Genomic DNA, 19,856 nt, shown 5'->3' on the forward strand with positions numbered 1-19,856 from the left:
GATAATTGATTGAGATTCTCGGATTTTTCGAAAATAGCCCAAAAAATCAATTTGGGGCTTTCTTGTGTGATGTATAATTGTCGAAATTGATTGTTCTATATGATTGTATGTTGAATTGTGAGCGTTTTGATAACATATGCATGTATTTTGGTTGAGAAATGAGCATGTTATTGTATACCCATGAGTTTAGTACGGGACTTTCAATGGTGATTCCACCATTGTTTACCTTTTAATTATTTTTATATATTAAATTCTATTTTCTTGATTATGTCACTATAATAAGTTGGATGATATCATCCATTGTCCATATGATATCCTGTATTAGTTCCATGATATCCTTTATTAGTTCAATGATATCTTCTATTATATAGGTTTCATGATATTATCTATAGTTTGGATGATATTCTCTATTGGTTCTATGATATCATGTATAAGCTGGATGATATCATTTATTGCCTAGATTATATCATATATAGGCCGGATGATATCCTCTATTAGTCTGTTGGATGATATCAACCAATAGAGGATATCATATAGCTAATAAAGAATATCATCCAATTAGTAGAGGATATCATCCAGCCAATAGAGGATATCATCCAACTAATAGAGATATCATCCAATTAGTAGAGGATATCATTCAACTAATAGAAATATCACCTATCAATAAAGGATATCATATAGCCAATAAAAGATATCATCCAGTTAGTAGAGGATATCATCTTGTCAATAGAGGATATCATTCCGCTAATTGAGAATATCAAAAATCCGCATTTTATCAGTTTGGACTGAAGAAATTTCGAGACGGACACAATACCTTCTCTAAAAAAAAAACCTGAGTTACTCTGTATTGTAAAGGGGTTGTAAATTGTAATTGGTTGTATGGAAATCGTTTGAAAAACGTGCAAAGCTGAAGTTTGGCAATGGAAATAACCAAACCAAAAAACTGAGTAATAAACGGCTCAAGCTAATTCGTGTCATCAAATTTTTTTCATTTCCCCAGTTATTTTCCCCCCTTTCTCAACTCTCTCTCTCCTCGTTTGTTTAATTTCTTGCCCTAATTAAGAAGATCTGCGCTTTTTTCTAGGGCTTTCTTGATCCTAATTTCAAGCCCTAATTTCGATTGTTTCCTCCAAATGTTCGTTCTATTCTGTTCAATTCAAGTTCAGCTTGATTGAGGTCAGGTATCTGATTTTTTGCAGTGATTTTTTTGATGTATTTTTTTTTTTTATAAATTTCTAACTTGATCTGGGTTTTGTGAGTCTTGCATTGTTTGTAGATTTGCACCATATTTGTTCAATGTTTCAATTTAGTGCTAAATTTTTGAAGATAAACTCAATTGGAGGTTGTTAATTTCAGGATACCTGCAATGTGACGAAGAACAACGGTTGAATTAAGACATTTTAAATTCATTTTTAATTGCTCGAGGATGTTTTCGCTTAATTTGAGTTGAATCTTGTTTTGAGTTGTGTTTGAAGGGGGCAAATTGCTGCCTGATTTGTTCTTTTAGTTGCTGTAATGGATAATACAGGCTCCGTTGATGTAATTTTGGAGTTTTTGCAAAAGAATGGATTTTCTCGGGCTGAGGCGGCACTGCGCAACGAGTTGGGTAACCGGCCCGATAATAATGGGTTCCAGAAACTAACCCTTGAAGAGGAGAGGGGTAAGAAGGCAGTAGAAGAGAATGTGGAGTTGATACCGGTTCGAAATCATGAGTCTAGTTCTTGGAATAGTTGTGATGTTTCTAAAGAGCTTATTGTCAAAGAAATAGAGTGTGGGAGTACTAGTCTTGGTAAGAAGAGTAAGTGGAACTCAAACACAACCAATGTCGAACATAGAACTTCTGGTGAAGCAGCCAGAGTGAGCGAGAAAAACTTTTCTTTCTCGAAAGAATCTGATGACACTGTGCTTGATTTATGTACTTGGAGGTATAGTCAAAACAACGGTGCTGGGAATCCCTGTAAAAGCAGCAGTACTATTGTGAATTTGGGTGTTCCTGAGTTGCAGAGTAGTGAGTCATCTAATGCAGGGAAAGTTGATTTGCGACCTGAAAATGATAGTGCTTTCCCAGAAAAGCGATTGACCTGGGTTTCTAGCTCTGGTAAAGCGACTGTGGATACAAATTACAAGACTAACCAACCAAGCAAGGTTAAAGATGTTGACAAACGAAAACGAAATGACATTATGCAGTCTAAAAGCAATTTTGGAGATGAATTGGAATCCAGAAATGAAGAGGCTTCGAATTCCTCATCAGGTCAATGGAATGAATGTGCAGTGAAGACTGTCCTGTCGTTTTCTAACATCGATGTTCCAACCACCAGTGATAGTGTTGCTGATTCTGGCACTAAGGAAGGTTGTAGGAAACCAGACATGGTTGACATTAGAGCAGCTATTAAGGAGCAAGTGGATGAGGTTGGAAGATCTCTATACCTCGCAAAGCTTCATGGGACGTGTGACAAAAAGGATCATGACTATTCGGGTTTCTCTCTGGTTTCTGAAAGTCAGAAGGAAGATTACCCAAGGTTGCCTCCTGTTAGACTCAAGTCAGAAGATAAGCCTCTGAGTGCTAATTGGGAGGAGAGATTTGATAATGATGGATCCAGCTTGAAGTTAGGTAGTGCTGATACTACTTATCTTTTAGGTTCGTATTTGGATGTTCCCGTTGGCCAAGAGATTAGCTCATCAGGTTAGCTTGTCAATTTTTATCTATTGCAATCCAGTAGAACTGTTTAAATCTTAGTTGCATATGTTTGCCAACTTTAAATGCACAATGATGTGTTGTTCTAAAGCTTCTCTAGTACATGTTCAGTTCTTGGAATAATCAGTTATATGTATATTAGTTCCAAGAAATTTTGCAATTTAATTTTTTTTTTCAGGCTTCTGATTTTTTCATTTGAAAAGAATGAATTTGTTTGATAACTTAGTTATAATCAATCTGGGGCCTCATGCCCTTACTGACTCAAGTTCCAGGTTCTGATGGGTAATGATCTCATGAAGGAAAACATGGAGCTTTTTAGTTTTTGGGGTGGGGGTGGGGGGGAAGTCTAATTTCTTGTGGCTTGTTTATTGTGGGACTTTGCATGGGATTAGGTAAATAACTGAAATAGTAAAATATATGCCAGTAAAATTTGGTAAGCAACCTACCATGCTAAGAATGAGAGAGTATAGCAGATCACTTCCTAACTACCCAGATAGGGTCATGGATTGAAAACGGGCATATATCCTAGTGTTAAACATGCTTAATATCCATTTGGGACATAAGGACATTGTTCTGAATTTGGACTAGTTATTTGGGTATACAAGTTACATGAAATGTGCTCCTATTATTTGTAAGAGTTGTGTATATGCTTTTCATGATACACACATATATATATGCACATAATTCAGGCTGACTTATTTGCTAGATATATGGGATAATCTAATGTCAAGCTCTCTATCACATCACTTTCTCCTTTCTCCTATCTGCTTTCTGTTTTTGTAATTACTTTTCAGTAGGATGTGCTCTAGATTAATGAGAAATAGAAGCAAAATTGTTGGGTATGGGTTTTATCTCCTTGTCAATGTGTGGAGTCTTCAACATTATAAAATAAAGAGTCTATCTTTTTGAAGGTGATAGTAGGTTTTATTTGCCTTCTGTAATTGCAGAGTAATAGCTTGCCCTTTCCAATTCTCTTTCCTGTGCCAAGTTGTGACTACCACCTCCACAACTCACCTCCTCTGTGATATAGACCACAATTGGTTCCCATTACCCCTTGACTCATTCCTATCCTTCAAAGCTTGGATTTAGCTATAATTATATGTAGGAATGTTTTCTTGAGCTTTAAGGTTCCATGTGTTTGATGATGTAATGTTGTATTTTCATCAAGAAGGTTGAATCCTGAAGTTCTTAGAAATTTTGTGTCACATTGTGCGCTGTATAATTTACAGCTGTATTTAGGAAAGAGAAGAGGGGGTGAATGAGTGGGGAATTATTTGAAGAGGTATGTGTGTAGTGTGTTTGGGTTGTTTTGATATCATCTTGCCCACTGTCATTGTCTTTGACCATGTTGATTTTATTGGCTGTATTATATAATTCTATTTAAGATCCAATTTGTCATGGGGATATCTATCTAGAGGCTGGACCTACATAGTTTCTGAGATTTGATGGTTTTATACTGATTTTCTGTGTCGTGTTGCTGAACCAGATCTTGATTACTTAGATTAAGCATGGGTATTATACTATTATGGGATAAACAGTCAAAATGAAGATATTGGTTGGGGGATAGCCAACCCAAAAAATTATCTTAATCATCAAATACTGTAAAATATTGCACTTCATTCTGGATTATCAAGCTTTTCTTTTGGGCTGTTCATATTTTTTCCAAAATTTAAAAGAAAAAAAAAGGGAGAACTTGGATTTCCATTGTATTCAACTATCAAATCTTCTTCTATGAAAAGTATTTTGATCTGGTTTCAATAAAAGAAGTGATTTCACAAAGGTCGAGCCTTTAGAGCCTGGAATCATAATATTTTGCTCGATTAAACTAGTGTATGTATTTCTTGTCTCTTGATCTTCACGGGAAGCATGGTATATTATTGCCTATACAAGGATCTAGTTTGTGATTTGAAACATGGAGAAAGGAGAGCTTGTTGTGGGATAAGAGGTGGAATTTGGGGAAATGAGGTGTGGGGCCAGCAAGATGTGAATGGTTGTCTCAGTATCTCAAGGAGATGTCTCTTATCATCTGCGAATCAGGTCTATGATTTAACTCTTTCCAAGGTCTCAAAACCGAGGAGTTCCATGATGTGTGTTCTAATGAATCTAAATGATGTGTTGATCGCAAGCTGTGTCTTGATACACATATAATGTTATTTTATAAAAAAATTATATTCATTGTGTGCTATTAGAGTATAGTAATAGGCTTAGAGCCGTCATAGAGAAGATTGGGTAATCTTTCACTATATCTGTATATAGCAAGTAACTTTGTAAGTGAAACACGTGATGTAGCGTTCAGTGCATGTGGGGAAGGGGGGATTCGGTGTTGTTATCTGTGATTTGGATGAGATTGTGGGTTTTGAAACAACTTGTAATGAATTGTATTAGTTCGGTTCGGTCTATTGAAAATCCTTTACATCACAGCTGAGCCGAAATTATGCAACTCTATGTTTCTCCTTTGCTGCTGAATAAATTGTGGTCAGTATTTTCTTTTCTTTTTATTATATTTTATTTTCTTTTTATTTTCAATTGGAAACTGAAAATTTGTCATGTGTAGTAATGTTTTAGATACACTAATATTTGCTATTTTGATGTGTTTATCCTCTTACTGCTTTTTTCATTTGTGCCAATCTGTATGCTGTGTGCCTGTGGAATGATGCTTGGAAAAAACATTATTTGTTAATTGCTTGACAAATTCCAAATTTGACACAGGAACTGAATCTTGCTTTTGTTGTCTGCTCAATTATTCTATGTGCATTTTTTTCTTCTTGTTTCTTTTCCCCTTTACTTCATTCCATTTCTATGGTGGACAGCTCCTTTTGATGATTCGTGTTAACCCCAAAATGAGTTTGGGACTAAGGCTTTATTTTTGTTGTTGTGCAAATCCCAAGTGACTAGTATCTTGCTTGGTTTTATTGAAAAGCTCTTTTGACATTATATAAGATCTAACTTGATATTTGATTTAATGATCCAGGTGCCAAAAGAATGACAGGAGGCAATTGGCTATCAGTCAGCCGGGGAATAACAGAAGATGCTTCAGATATGGTATCTGGCTTTGCAACAATTGGTGATGGATTAAGTGAATCTATTGATTACCCTAATGACTACTGGGACTCTGATGAGTATGATGATGACGACGATGTTGGATACATGAGACAACCTATTGAGGATGAGGCTTGGTTTTTATCTCATGAAATTGACTACCTAAGCGATAATGAAAAAGGAACTGGACATGGGAGTATTCCAGATAATCAAGAAAGAGCTATAACTAAAGTGGAGGAGGATGATCAGTCTTTTGCTGAGGAGGATTCTTATTTTTCTGGTGAGCAATATATTCATTCAAAAAACTTGGAGCCTATATCAGCTTCAGATGATCCTATTGGACTGTCTGTTACAGAGGTGTATGAGAAAGCTGATGGTAATGATATAATTGCTCATTATGATGGGCAGTTAATGGATGAAGAGGAACTGAACCTGATGCGTTCTGAACCTGTATGGCAAGGCTTCGTGACGCAGTCAGATGACATGATCATGTTGGGGGATGGCAAGGTTATGAATGAATTTGGAAGGCCTGTGCTGGATGATGGGTGCATTGATGATGACCAGCATGGTTCTGTTAGATCAATTGGTGTGGGAATCAACAGTGATGTTGCTGACTTTGGCAGTGAAGTACGTGACAGTTTAATTGGTGGAAGCAGTGAAGGGGACTTTGAGTACTTTCATGATCATGAAATTGGTTTAGGTGCATCTAAGCATCCTCAAATTAGGACAATCAAAGACAGGAAGAAAGCATCCAGGCATGATTCTGATAAATATTTGCTGGAATCTGATAAAGATACATGCTTACAACTCAGAAGTCATTCAGATGTGGGGTTTTCATTTGCTCCTCCTGCGAGAGGTGAGCCTGCAGGCTCTAGTAAACCTATGTGGTCAAGCAACAACAATAGCGTGGGCGATGAACATAATGATTGTATAAGAAACGATGGTATGCTTGCATCATGGAAACATAAAAGTAGTGGTTCTTCACCTGCCCGGAGTCCTGAAGATGAAACTAATGCTCCTGTTGTAAGATCAGCAGAATCAACTCCTTCTACACTCTCAGACTATGCGTATGTTGAAAAGGAGCGTGTGAAAAGGGCAGATGATGAAAAGACAGCAAGTATGAGAGAAGATGATGTTGGAGCATGTTTAGAGGATGAAGAAGCTGCTGCTGTTCAGGAACAAGTAAGGCAGATAAAGGCGCAGGAAGAGGAATTCGAGACTTTCAATTTGAAAATAGTGCATAGAAAGAACAGGTAAATCCTTTCTTGCAAAATAACTTTTAGATCTTTTATTCTATGTATCATATATAACGAGAAATTTGAGGAATTTGTCTTCCTCTTGCAATTAATTTTGAACCCAACTAATTGTGCTTCTTGTTATGATTTAAGAGTTTTCTTAATGTGAACTATTAGGGAAATGACGTAATGAATGGGTTGTAAGTTATAAGAGCTGATATAGTTCAGTAATAGCGTATAAAAATGTTGGTGTTTTAGAAAAAAATGATGTATCTCAACAATCTATCATGAAATTGTGTGTGGGAATTACATACTCCGTAATTCCCAGTTGGCCATTCATGATGTAACAGCCTTTAAATGACTCGATTTTATGAATTTGCATATGGGTCTAATGTAGGATTTAGGCCTGATCTTCATATTTGCTTCTCTAGTCCACTCTGGTACTGTTCACTTACATTAAACTTACTCTGGCCTGTCTTTGGACATGAAGTTAATATGTTTTAAATCCACTGAATATTCTTTATATAAATCTCTCATGCTTTTATATTTTTCCCTCAAAACACAGAAAATAAAATACTCCCTCCGGTTTCAATTATCTGCAACATAGACAACTTCTACGGACTCCTAGGCAAAACTTTTAGGGAAGTTTAATGATAAGTTAGGGTGTTTAATTAAGTTGGAAAAAAGGAGGGAAATAGGAGAGAGAAAGTGGTGCATGTGACTTAATTTTGCATGTGGGTACATTTGAGTGGGAAAAAGGAGAGAAAAGGTGGTCCCCTTTGTGTATAATTAAGATAAGTTAAACAATTTTTAAAACAAAAAAGTAAGGGTAAGGATGTCTTTTTACACTATAAATTTTACTACAAATAGAAATAAAAACATTTGTTGCAGATAATAGATAGCACCCAGTTATGGCAAATGTTGCAGATAATTGAATGCGGAGGGAGTAGTAGTTAAAAGTGAAAAGGAATTGTGCATAGTGCATGGTCAAAACCATAATGGTGAGTGGTGAACCATTGGTAAATTTGATGTCAGATAATTTTCCCAGTGTCAAGAAATGAAGTGATTTAGAGGTATGTTGACAAGAAGATCTTAACAAACCTCAGAAGGGTGGTCAGACATGGCTTTAGGCAGAAATTGTGAGGGTGAGAGAATAGCAGTGGAGCCCCTTTATTGATGTAGGACTCTTCCATTCTGTTTACTTTTTCTACACAAAACATTTTATGCGATCTTTGTGCAGGAAGTGTTCTTGTTGCATCAATTTTTTTTGCTAGCCTGAATTCAAAAATGCTGATATGGGATGGACTAAATTTTTTTCATTGGAACTTATGTTGTTGTGATAAGCTGATAACACATACTCTTTCCACATCATCCGTCCGGATAACTTTTTATGGTTTTTACTTTTTACTATGAATTCTATATATTTTTTTTAATTATTTTGTGTAGTTGCAGTTTAGTTTTATATAAAGTACTTATCAAAATTGGTGTCAGGTGTTTGCACTAGCCTTTGAAGCTTTTTTTCAGGTTTCTTCCCCTCCCATTATCAGGGCCGTTAAAGCAGGCCTAGCAGCCATTCTCTCTTTGTAGATTTTTTCTGCTCATCTTACTCCTGTTTCTTTCTTTAGGGTTTGGAATGGTGATAATCTAATTTGGAATTTGCATTTAAGGAGGTTGCCTCATGATAGGGAGAGTAGGGAGACTATTTTAACGGGTATCTTTGATTCTGTCTGTGTCTCTGATTCCCTTGTGTGTGGTAGGCGGATTTGTCAGGATCTTTATCCTGTAGCTCCGTTTATAAACACCTTTGATAATTGCTTATTCATTATCTTCTCCTTAGTCTACTTTCTTTTGGAAGCCTAAGTTTCTGAAGAGAATGAAAGGCCTTTTCTGGGTTGGTAGTTTGGTGAAACTTTATACTTAGAAGTTCATTTAATGTTCTTTATCATATGTCAAGTGAATAAGTTAAGATATGAGATAAAACCTACCAGAAAGCTTGTTGTTGTCGCCTGGGGGGTGGGGAGGAAGAGATTGTGCGTGTGGTATGGGTTTAACCTGCATAGTTTATGTATAGCTGATTTTGGTGGCGCTGGTTAATAGTGTGTTGGTGAGGGTGGTAGTGCCTTTGTGTGGGGTTGTGTTAGGTTGATGTGGTCGTGCTTGGTGGGTTCCTGTAGTGGTTTAATGGCTTTATTTTAGAGTTGGTACTAGTATTAGCTTCTGGAATATCATTCTGGTAATTTTTCACCGTCAAGAGATGGTGATTAGTTATTACTGAACCTTGCTTACTGAATTTGATTTTTTTAAAAAGAAAAATTAGCTAATAAAATAAAGCAAAGAAAATTAGCTGTTCTGACTGCTTAGAGATCAGTTCTATGAATTAATCTTATTAAGCATGTAATAGTTTGCTTGTTCTATCATTATTGTATGTTTTGCTAATCTGCAATTGAATAATACAATACATTTTGGCGCAATTTTTCATTAATTTTGCTGCCCTTCACTGACTTGTCTGTGTGGTCAAAGTCTCTTGTTGCTTGCAATATATGTTTCTTTAGCATTTATAACTCTCAAACATTTTACTTGTGTACAATGTTTCGTGCTTTTGACTTTGGTGTCCCTGGACTTGCTCTCTTTCCCCAGAACTGGCTTTGAAGAGGACAAAAATTTTCATGTAGTATTAAATTCAGTCATAGCAGGGCGCTACCATGTTACTGAGTATCTAGGATCAGCTGCATTCAGTAAAGCTATTCAAGCACATGACCTGCACACAGGCATGGATGTTTGTGTTAAGATTATCAAGAACAATAAGGATTTTTTTGACCAGAGTCTTGATGAGATAAAGCTTCTCAAGTATGTAAACAAACATGATCCTGCTGACAAGTACCACCTACTTCGGTTGTACGATTATTTCTACTACCGTGTAAGTTACTAATCTTATTATAGTACCTTCCTTTGTTCTTTTATTATTTTCTTCCCACTTTTTATCATTTTCCATGAAGTTTTCAGCATTCACCCCTTTTGTCATTTTATCTGGGTGTGATAATTGTTCCTCCTTTACTATGCATTTTAATACTTGTGCCCGTGCTACCTTTGTTTTTAGGTTATTTTGACTTTTACCACCTGTAAAAAAAAAACAAAAAAATTGCTTACCATCTTCATAAAAAAAAGTTGTATTTTACCACCACATAAAAAAATGAAAGTTGGCTTTGACCACCAATCACCAATAACTAACGGATTCCGTCCATAAATCCGTCAGTGGGCCTACCATGTCCACGTGTCACCATATTATTGGGTTTTGTTTTTTTTTTATTTTATTTAAAAATTTTACCCAATAATATGTTGACACGTGGACATGGTAGGCCCCACTAACGGATTTATGGACGGAATCCGTTAGTTGGCGGTGAGCCGGTGATTGGTGGTAAAAGCCAACATTCATTTTTTTATGTGGTGGTAAAATACACCTTTTTTTATGGAGGTGGTAAAAGCAAATTTTTCATTTTTTGCAGGTGGTAAAAGTCAAAATTTCCTTATTTTTATATCAAGCTATTCCTAATGAGATTGTGAACAAAATTATGGAAAGCAAGATATGGACTGAATTGAATTTGGATTGGCACATAAATCAGCACAGAACTAGATCATTAACATATTAAGTTTCCTAAACTTTAGATATATAGAGCCAGAATTCTGAAAACGAAGTTATTCAAGCACATGGAAATTTAATTCGGTCTGCCATTTAATGTTGATTTTGCATACAAGGGAATATAGAAAAAAAAAAAAAATTACCAAGTAATATAAAGTAAGCAAGTTGAGCTTGAAAATGTATCAACAAAAAGGGTTCAAGCCTTACTGTACAGTAACACTAGGTTGGATGACTATTGCAGTTGCGATTTCGAGCCTTGTTCCTTTTTTTGTTGATTTAATTTTGGCTTACAGTTACAATAGGTTGGACTGTTGGATGATTATTGCAGCTGCGATTTTGGGCCTTGTGCCTTCTTTTGTTGATTCAATTTTTTTTTTTTTTCTAAATTGTCTAGAGGCCCAGAGGACCCTCTTCTAAGAGAACAATGACTAACCATAGGTAGAAGGATCATGACCATCCTTTGTCCGAATCATTGGCTTTAGTCTGTTCTCCAAGTCGTGTCAGAAGTTGCTCCTGAGAATATCAGTACTTAAATGATTTAGTAATTTTGTGACAATTAACCTTTAGATTATGGAACACAGCCCTCTTTTTTTAGGCATTGTCAACAGGTCAAGTTTACTAGGTAGCAGTTCCCCTTAATTGAGGAAATTGTTCCTTGTCGTTTCTCCATTCTGGTCTGATCTCTAATTCTCTTTACCCCCAGATTAGCCCAAAAAGCAAAGTGATCAGCAAGTACATGTAGTGGCTATTGGCTTATTTTATGCTCTCCAAGACTAGTGGCTGTATTGCTTGTATAACTTAGAGGTGGAAATTTATGGGTCAGATCTGGTAGTTTACTCAGGCTATATACAGGCTAAATCTGTTTATTTTATTCAGGAAGTGGATGTCCATGATGGACCAAAACACTTTCCTATAGGAACTGTTTTATTTATTTTTTATAAACTTATTTATTGTAATATTTTTTTTAAATGCATATAATTTTTTCTAATTCTTCTGTTCTCTCTAGTACAATGTTACCAACTGATAAATGCGTAATTTATTCCCCTAAAAAAAAGTGTAAATTGTTAGGCTATCTTAATCTATGTTACTTGGACTCGGATGAAGTGTCCAATTAGACACAGGTGTCCAAGTATCGGACTCGCCCATTTTCTTGAAAAAAATTGTGTTTTTAGTTAAAAATGAAGTGTCCCAGTGTCGGTGTCGGTGTCTGACACGAGTCGTGTCGACACGGACACGTGAGGTAAATGAAAGAGTCCGAGTAACATAGATCTTAATATCAACAATTGAAGGATGGAGAAGAAGTAAATGATTAATTACTGAGCAGAAGGGATACATACTAGTTAAAGAGTACAACAAGAGGGTATAATGGAGTAAAGTAGTAAACAAGGGAAAAAATCATTAGGGTTTTGCCTACTAGTTTCCAATGTGTGAATTCTGAATGTGAGGTGATTTTGGTGCAATATAATGTTTAAAATCCAAAAATATTCGCTTGTTTATTTCGTCATTAATGCTTAGATACGAGGGTGCATTCTTGAAATCTTCTTCTGCCTACCTTCTCCTTTCTTCATGAGTCCAGATGATCATATATTCAATATTGTAATGGAGCTTGGTCGCAGAGTAATCAGTGCAGTTGTTCTGTGGTTTATAGTTAGGGTGAGGTGACAGCCAGTGTATGAAGCATGTAGAGTTGGGACAAAGTTTGATGCTGATAAGGTAGATGGGAGAAGTGCGCATGGCAACACTTTAACCTTTCTATACATCCAAACAAGCATTTCTTAAGAAGTACGATATTTATAAACTTTTTAACCAACTGGTACATCCCTATGCCTTCCCTTCCACTTTCCTTTCCACCATCACCTTGTAGCCACTAATTCTTTGAAACAAGTTTTTCTAATGCACAACATATTTATCAGGTTGCTTAATACGTTTCTTTTAGTCTTTGACATGCTTTCCAGTGGTGGTATTTGTAGAACATAACCTGTACTTGCTGCCTTGTTTATTTGGTCTTCAAACTGAATGTCCATATACCTATGTCAATATTCACTAGAGTTTCTCCAATAATTTCAAAAACAGTGTAACCTGCCAAATGCAAGTTTGATGTTAAGGTCTCCAGTTTCTTGGTTTATAAAAGCTACGAGCTAACAAAATAATTTGTTGTTGCAGGAACATTTGTTAATTGTTTGTGAACTACTCAAGGCAAACTTGTACGAGTTTCACAAGTTTAACAGAGAATCTGGTGGGGAGGTCTATTTTACTATGCCAAGATTGCAGGTTGAGAGAGTGCTACTTTGTGGTGTTACTTTTTTCTAGCATAATTTGGAGCTCTTTTAATATTATAATTCTTATTTATGCAGTCAATAACAATTCAAGTTTTGGAGGCACTTCAGTTCTTGCATGGCCTTGGATTAATACATTGTGACTTGAAGCCTGAGAATATTCTAGTTAAAAGCTATAGCAGATGTGAAGTGAAAGTTATTGATCTGGGAAGCAGCTGTTTTGAAACAGATCATCTATGCTCATATGTTCAGTCGAGGTCATACCGAGCACCAGAGGTTATATTAGGCTTGCCGTATGACAAAAAGATAGATGTATGGTCTCTTGGTTGCATCTTGGCAGAACTTTGCACAGGCAATGTAAGTTCCCAGGGTGTTGATTCTGTTTTACTTTGCTGACATAATTATTATGGTTACATATATGCAATAGTTGGTGTTTATACTATATGATACATTATGTTACTTTTGGCTTTGCTCTGTTCATCTTAAAATAAGAATCTGGAAATACAAGTTCAATTAAGTTTATATGAGTTCCAATAAGTCTGTATGAGGCTGCGCAAGTTCAATTGATAACTCTTACTGAATCAGCCATTCTTAACATTATTGGTGGACACGTGTCAATTTCTCATAAAAAAATTTCCTGCCTAAACAACTCTAGACATCTTTTTCTATATATATATATACATATTTATATTTTTTTATGTTCCAATATTTAAAACGTTATAAAGTAATGACTACCCTCTTAAATGAAAAATAAAATATTATTTAAATGCTACGCCACAGGGCTAACCTAGTTCATATATATAATCATGTCATCTTCTTCTTAATGCCTGTTGTAGTCAGCTATATGTGCACTTGGTGTTATCACTGCTGACTTGATAATGAGACTTTCTAGGATCATCTATAAACTTATGGTCCAAAAATAATAATTGCAATGTTTTTTTTGTAGCCAACAGTATTCTGTTAAAACTCTATATACTCCAAAGAACATTTCTCAAAAAAAAAAAACACTCCAAAGAGTTATAATATGCCAAAATTTGTCAAGCTGAGTCATTCTACTTTAAAGAGCTTGAAACCACCACTATCATGAAATCGTAGTATGGAAATGCAGACCTTGTTAAAGAGTTGAGGCTTCTTTTGGTAAAGAAGAACATCAACCAGCTATGGAGCTGTGAGGCATAGAGCAGTGTTCCTGGCGTCCTTATTTTTTGATATTATAATTTTTTTTAACACTGTCTTTCAGTTTTGCTGATGACCTTTCTATACTACTCTCTCAAGTTCTATCTTTTATCATTTTACCTTGATATAGTACACTAATGTTTAAAGATTCTTAGTAAATTTGTTTTAGCTTTAATTGCATGTTATTGTACTGGGATAAAATCTTCTAGATTTAGCAGAGTTTGTACTAATGAAAATTGTCATATAGGTCCTTTTCCAAAACGATTCTCCAGCAACATTACTTGCTCGGGTTATTGGGATCATTGGCCCCATTGACCAAGACATGCTTGCAAAGGGAAGAGATACATACAAATATTTTACCAAGAATCACATGCTTTATGAACGAAACCAGGTAAGTAATTGTTTTGCTTTATCCTTAAGATACAAAATCCAAAGTGGAAATGCCATTTAATAATGCATGTTTCTACTACAATGTCCTCTTTGTGAGCCTGGTATGTACAAATATCTGATTTGTTGTCTTGAGCAAGTTCTTAACTTTGAAATTGATGGATGTTAGGCATTTATAAAAACATTCCTGCCACAAAGAAATCCAGAGTCGAGTCTAGATTACCTTTGATATCCAGGCAAAAGTGAATAATTTTTGTTTTATCTTATAACTATCTGCTTCATCATCATTTTAAATTCTCTTTTAAACTGGAATCAAGTTGGCATGAAAATCTGTTTTATGTTTCAAAGTTTTCAGTTATTTGTCCCTTCAATTACGAAGATGGAGTTGCCATGGAATTTTGGTTGTGTTTTCACTATTTAACTCTTGAATGTTCCATTCTTGTAAATCTGCGACACACCAGCAGGTTTCTGAAATACTTTGTATCTTCAAACTTTGTGGGATAGACCATGGTGTATTCTGTTTATTTCAAATAGTCATCAAAGTTTACAATATCATTTAGCATAACTGGGAAAATAAACTTTAAAAAGAATCTCAAAGTAAACAATCTTTTAACCTTTTCGACATTGTTTAATCAATTCCTGATGATTGTGATTAGAGCTTATTGGGCGTAAGCTTTTATTAGACTGTTTGATCTGATGTCCAAGGTACCGCAAACTTGGACAAGGGCTTATTGTGTTATATCATAGTGGCCGGATTGTTTTTATTTTTTTGACATTTCCACTAATGGATATGTTAGTTGAGCTTTGGTTTACCGGTGGACACATGTTCCTTTTCAGGAAACAAGCAGGCTGGAATATTTGATTCCGAAGAAGACATCCTTAAGGCATCGGCTACCAATGGGAGATCAAGGCTTCATAGACTTCGTTGCGCATTTACTTGAAATAAACCCAAGAAAGCGTCCATCTGCATTTGATGCGTTGAAGCACCCTTGGCTGTCTTACCCATATGAACCTATATCGTCTTAGAATAGTAAAAGGGCTAGGTCTAATGACGAGCAGGTCTTCCACTGAAGTACCTGTGGACCTGTGGTAACCTTTTCTGGGCTACAGAGCCTACCACGATCCAGTTCTAACTGATCATCTTTGAAGGGATCTATGATGTCATTTGTCCTTCTGCTTGGCCTGCTCAGTGCTGCAACAGGTGTTTTCGGCTCTGTTTTGTGTTCTTCCCCAACTTACAGGCTCAAGTTGTATTCTATCTGAAGCTTTGATTTGCTACTAAACTTGTGTTCTTAGCCAATTAGTCTGCGCTCATTTTTTCAATTTTCACTTTCTATTAACTTTTTTTTTTCTTTCTTTTTATTTTTTTTTATTTTTTAAATCTGAGGGATGGTTTTTCTTCTCTTTGATTTTTCTTTTATTTAATTGGGGTGGGGAGGTAACACTGTAACAGTGGGAGGACTCTTGGAGTTGGGCGGTTGTAAATGTTGTGAAATGTGATTATCCTTCTAGTTCTAGCGTTAGTCGATTATGTCTTTCTTTCTTGCTTTCTCTCTTTTGTTGATATTTTTCTTTATATATAGTTTTTTAATTTTTTATTGAATCATTATTACTTCCTCTATTTTATTTCTTGTATCACGTTTTTGCACACATTTACTTAATCTTTATAAATCCTTTTAGTTACCCACCTCCACCCCGTCAATTACTAAACTCATAACCATTAACAGACACAACCAACTCCTCTACTGCCATAGGAGCCAGCTCCAGCTCTACCACCATTACCACCACTACAGCGTGACCACCCCAACCAACTCCTCAAAATTGACACCGTCTAACTGCTCAACCACCAGTACAAAAGAAGAGAGATAATTCAGGAATGAAAGAGGAGACAAATCAAGAATCTATCCTTGACAACAAAACAAGAGAGAGGGAGAACCAAGGCAAAATTCAACCCCTAGGAGGTGGGCAAAGTAAATTAACTATGGGTTGAATTTGGCACTTGCTCTCAATTTGTACGAAAGTCGATAGTGGTAGACTGTAGACTGCTGGGTGGCGGTTGAGTATTTGGGTTTTGATGGGGTTGGTACTGGTTTTAAAGAGAGCAGTGGAGGTGAGTGAGCGATGAAGGTGATTAGTGGTTTTGGTGAGGTTGGTGGTGGGTTTAATAGAGAACAGTGGACGTTGGTAGTGGTTGGTGGAGATGGGAGGTGAATTTGGTGAGGTGAGCGGTGGCTACGACATGAGTAAAGGTGAATGATTTGTATGATATTCTTGAGAAATTGGGGATTTGTAAAGGTTGAGAGGAGGTTCCTAAACATGCTTACTTGTTAAGTGACACTTTTCTTATTTATTCGAATTTATTATTTCATATGCTAAGTCAAAATACGTACATCAATTAATCGGGGTTTTCACTCTATATATGTTTAAATAAAAATATGTTTTATAAAATTTTAACCCACAACCTTAATTATATTATCTAACATGTTAATCACTAAGCTATTACCATATTACATGTCATTCAATCAAAATTAATTACTAATAAGGATTTTTTATGATGGAAATAATGTAGTTGAATGAAAGTGAAAGGTCTTCTACCCCACTCTCACTAATGAGTTGTGCAATCAATTCCTCACGACAATTAGCTTTGTTTGAATGTATTTGACTTTCATTTGATTCGATTAGCTTTGTTTAATGCATTTATCTTTTATTTAATTGATTCAATATGTGTTGTTGGATGCATTTGACTTTCATTTGATACAATTATCTTTGTTTAAAGTATTTGACTTTCACTTGATTCAATTAACATTCAACAAAGCTATTAAATCAAATGAAAGTCAAATGCAATTAACAAAGCTAACTGAATCAAATGAAAGTCAAATGCAATCAACAAAGCTAACTGAATCAAATGAAAGTCAAAACAAATTCAAACAAAGCTAATTGAATCAAATGAAAATCAAATGCATTTATAAAATCTAACTAAATAAAACGAAAGTCAAATACATTCAAAGAGAGCTAATTAAATCAAATAAAGTCAAATGCATTCAACAAAACTTATTGAAATAAATGAAAGTGAAATACATTCAACCAAGCTAATTTAATCAAATAAAAGTCAAACACATTCATACAAAGCTAATCAAACAAAATGAAAGTTAAATACAATAAACAAAACTAATTGAATCAAATGAAAGTCAAGCACATTCAATTAAAACTTATTTAAATTAAATGAAAAACCAATGCATTCAACAAAACTTGTTGAATTAAATGAAAGTCAAACACATGTAAACAAAACAAATTGAATCAAAATAAATGAATTGATTTAAGATTTTGAATTTAAGTACCACATAAGTAGTTAATGAAAAAAAAAACCTTGCAATTTTTATTAGAATTTTTAAAAATTAATTACTATTCAAAAAAAATAAATGAATTAGATTTAAGACTTTTAATTCAAGTGATTTATAGTTTAAATCAATTATGAAAATAGAATTTTATCTTATTTATTAGAATTTTGATTGAAATATTTAATGTAAGAGAAAGAAATTTACCATTTATTTTACAATAAAAAATCAAGTAAAAAACAAAAAAGAAAAAAAAAATTATGTAAATTGTTAATTCGTAAATACTTTTATGCAAATAGTTATAATTTTATGAGAAACTAGTGTGTATCTTGGACAATGTCCTCACTTAGTTATATACACTAGTTAAAGATTATTGTCGATCAGAAATCTGTCCAATGTCCAACAACCCAATGTATTTCTCTATAAATATAACTGAGAATTTAGGATACATATTTATACCACTATGTTTCAGCTGTCTTGACTCTGTCTTTTAACTACATTCACTTAACAAAAATCCATTGAGGGCCAGAACTTTCTATAAAAAAAAATATATTAATGTATAAGTCATTAAATAATTGCAAATTTCTCATACAAATGCTAAATAATATCAAATATAGCTCTTGTAAACTATACTAGGGTCTCTTGGATTTCTTGGAGAGAATATTGTTAATTTCTTTAGCAATATCTGAATAAAATGGAGATAGACAGATAATACCTTAATCAACTTCGATACAAATGATAAGGTCTCCAAAATTTTCTTTTTTAGTCACGTGCCAACAAATATTGATAGAAAAGATGAAGTGGAAGGTTAAACACCTGGAAAACCTCTAACACAAACAATGTTACCCGTGCATTATGATAGCTATGTTTATTATTTTCATTGATTGTAAGTCGTGTTATTGGTTTTAACATAATGTTACTAATGTATTATTTTTAAGAGCAAACATAATAATAAACCACAATAAACCATAAGTCAAATCATTTATATTATTCTTTTTTAAATCTTCCACTTCATCCATAATCACCTTCGTAATAATTTTGTTAGTAAGCAATTAGTCGTTTATTTATAAAAAATAAACAGTTTTTTAATATTAATCTCCACACAATTTGTTTTACACTGGTAACTATTCTTAAAATAAAAACTTGTGTGAATTTTGTAATTTATGCCGTATTATTTGCTTAATTTCTTATACATAATTTTTTTTTTAATAAAATTGTATTTGAATATGTTATTTTATTTTGTACCCTCTATTCCTAAATGATGTACAATTTTATCATATTTTATGATAGTTAAGGATAGTGGAGAGAGTACATAACACTCTTGAAAGTAGGAGAATGTTATATAGAAAAGATAAAAAGTAATTAATAGTATTTCGGGTATATGTGTAATTTATATGGAAAATGTTAAAAAGCCATTTAATAACAAAAAAATTTATAAATGCGTAAGAAATTTATATGGATAAGGCAAAAAAGTTGTATGAATAATAGATGTATTTTATCCGCTATTATTTTATGTGCTATTATATTGGACAATGATATACATACATTGAATGTATGTTGTCCCAACATAAATTACCAATTAAAAATTGACAGCTCATCATTAGCTAAAAAAATGAGAGGAAAAATATTTTGGTTTTTGACGCCATTTACCATAAGAAGGCGGGACAAAATTCATTGGCGCCAAAAAATCTCTCTTGTTACTAAAAAAAATTTTAGGTTACTAAAATATATAATTTTGTTACTAAGTATTATTATAAGAATCGAATAATACTTCATTTGACGATATTTTACAAACAACTAATAAAAAAATCATTATAAAAAAAATCAATGGAATTATTTTTTAAAGATCTTTTTATAGACATCCATATCGATATATTTTCAAACAATTTATGAAGTTGGACATTTTAACCTTACTATGTTTGTTAACTTTTTTAACAAAATGTTTTATCATTCATATTCATCAGAATAATTAATAGAGAAAATATTTAAAATATATAATGAAATGAAATTAATAAAATAAAAGACCAGTCATTTCATCATTAACTCCATTATAAAATGATTTATTAGCAGAATAAG

At 34.1% G+C, this 19,856-nt stretch overlaps 1 protein-coding gene across 2 annotated transcripts; it reads left to right on the forward strand.

The window, feature by feature from the left end:
* Positions 1–886: 886 nt before the first annotated feature.
* Positions 887–16,048, forward strand: LOC145611882 (uncharacterized). 2 transcript variants are annotated; one of them, XM_081667263.1, is made up of 8 exons: positions 887–1,181; positions 1,357–2,683; positions 5,667–6,987; positions 9,607–9,886; positions 12,770–12,877; positions 12,961–13,239; positions 14,306–14,449; positions 15,283–16,048. In XM_081667263.1, exons 2-8 carry the CDS (start codon positions 1,516–1,518, stop codon positions 15,469–15,471), a joined length of 3,489 nt encoding a protein of 1,162 aa, XP_081523389.1. In that variant the 5' UTR covers positions 887–1,181; positions 1,357–1,515; the 3' UTR covers positions 15,472–16,048. The 2 variants fall into 2 exon arrangements, with proteins under 2 accessions (XP_081523389.1, XP_081523387.1); XM_081667261.1 differs by having other exon boundaries at positions 887–1,176.
* The last annotated feature ends 3,808 nt before the right edge of the window (positions 16,049–19,856 follow it).

The sequence above is a fragment of the Chenopodium album genome, chromosome 24, assembly GCF_948465745.1.
Source record: "Chenopodium album chromosome 24, dcCheAlbu1.1, whole genome shotgun sequence".
Taxonomy (NCBI): Eukaryota; Viridiplantae; Streptophyta; class Magnoliopsida; order Caryophyllales; family Amaranthaceae; genus Chenopodium; species Chenopodium album.

What these genes read in the sequence shown, in the direction of transcription:
- LOC145611882 (XM_081667263.1), top strand. Translation starts at nt 1,516, where the DNA reads ATGGATAATACAGGCTCCGTTGATGTAATTTTGGAGTTTTTGCAAAAG. An exon ending in CCAAGAGATTAGCTCATCAG is followed by an intron (nt 2,684 to 5,666) that starts GTTAGCTTGTCA and finishes TTAATGATCCAG; the next exon opens with GTGCCAAAAGAATGACAGGA. An exon ending in CAGAACTTTGCACAGGCAAT is followed by an intron (nt 13,240 to 14,305) that starts GTAAGTTCCCAG and finishes ATTGTCATATAG; the next exon opens with GTCCTTTTCCAAAACGATTC.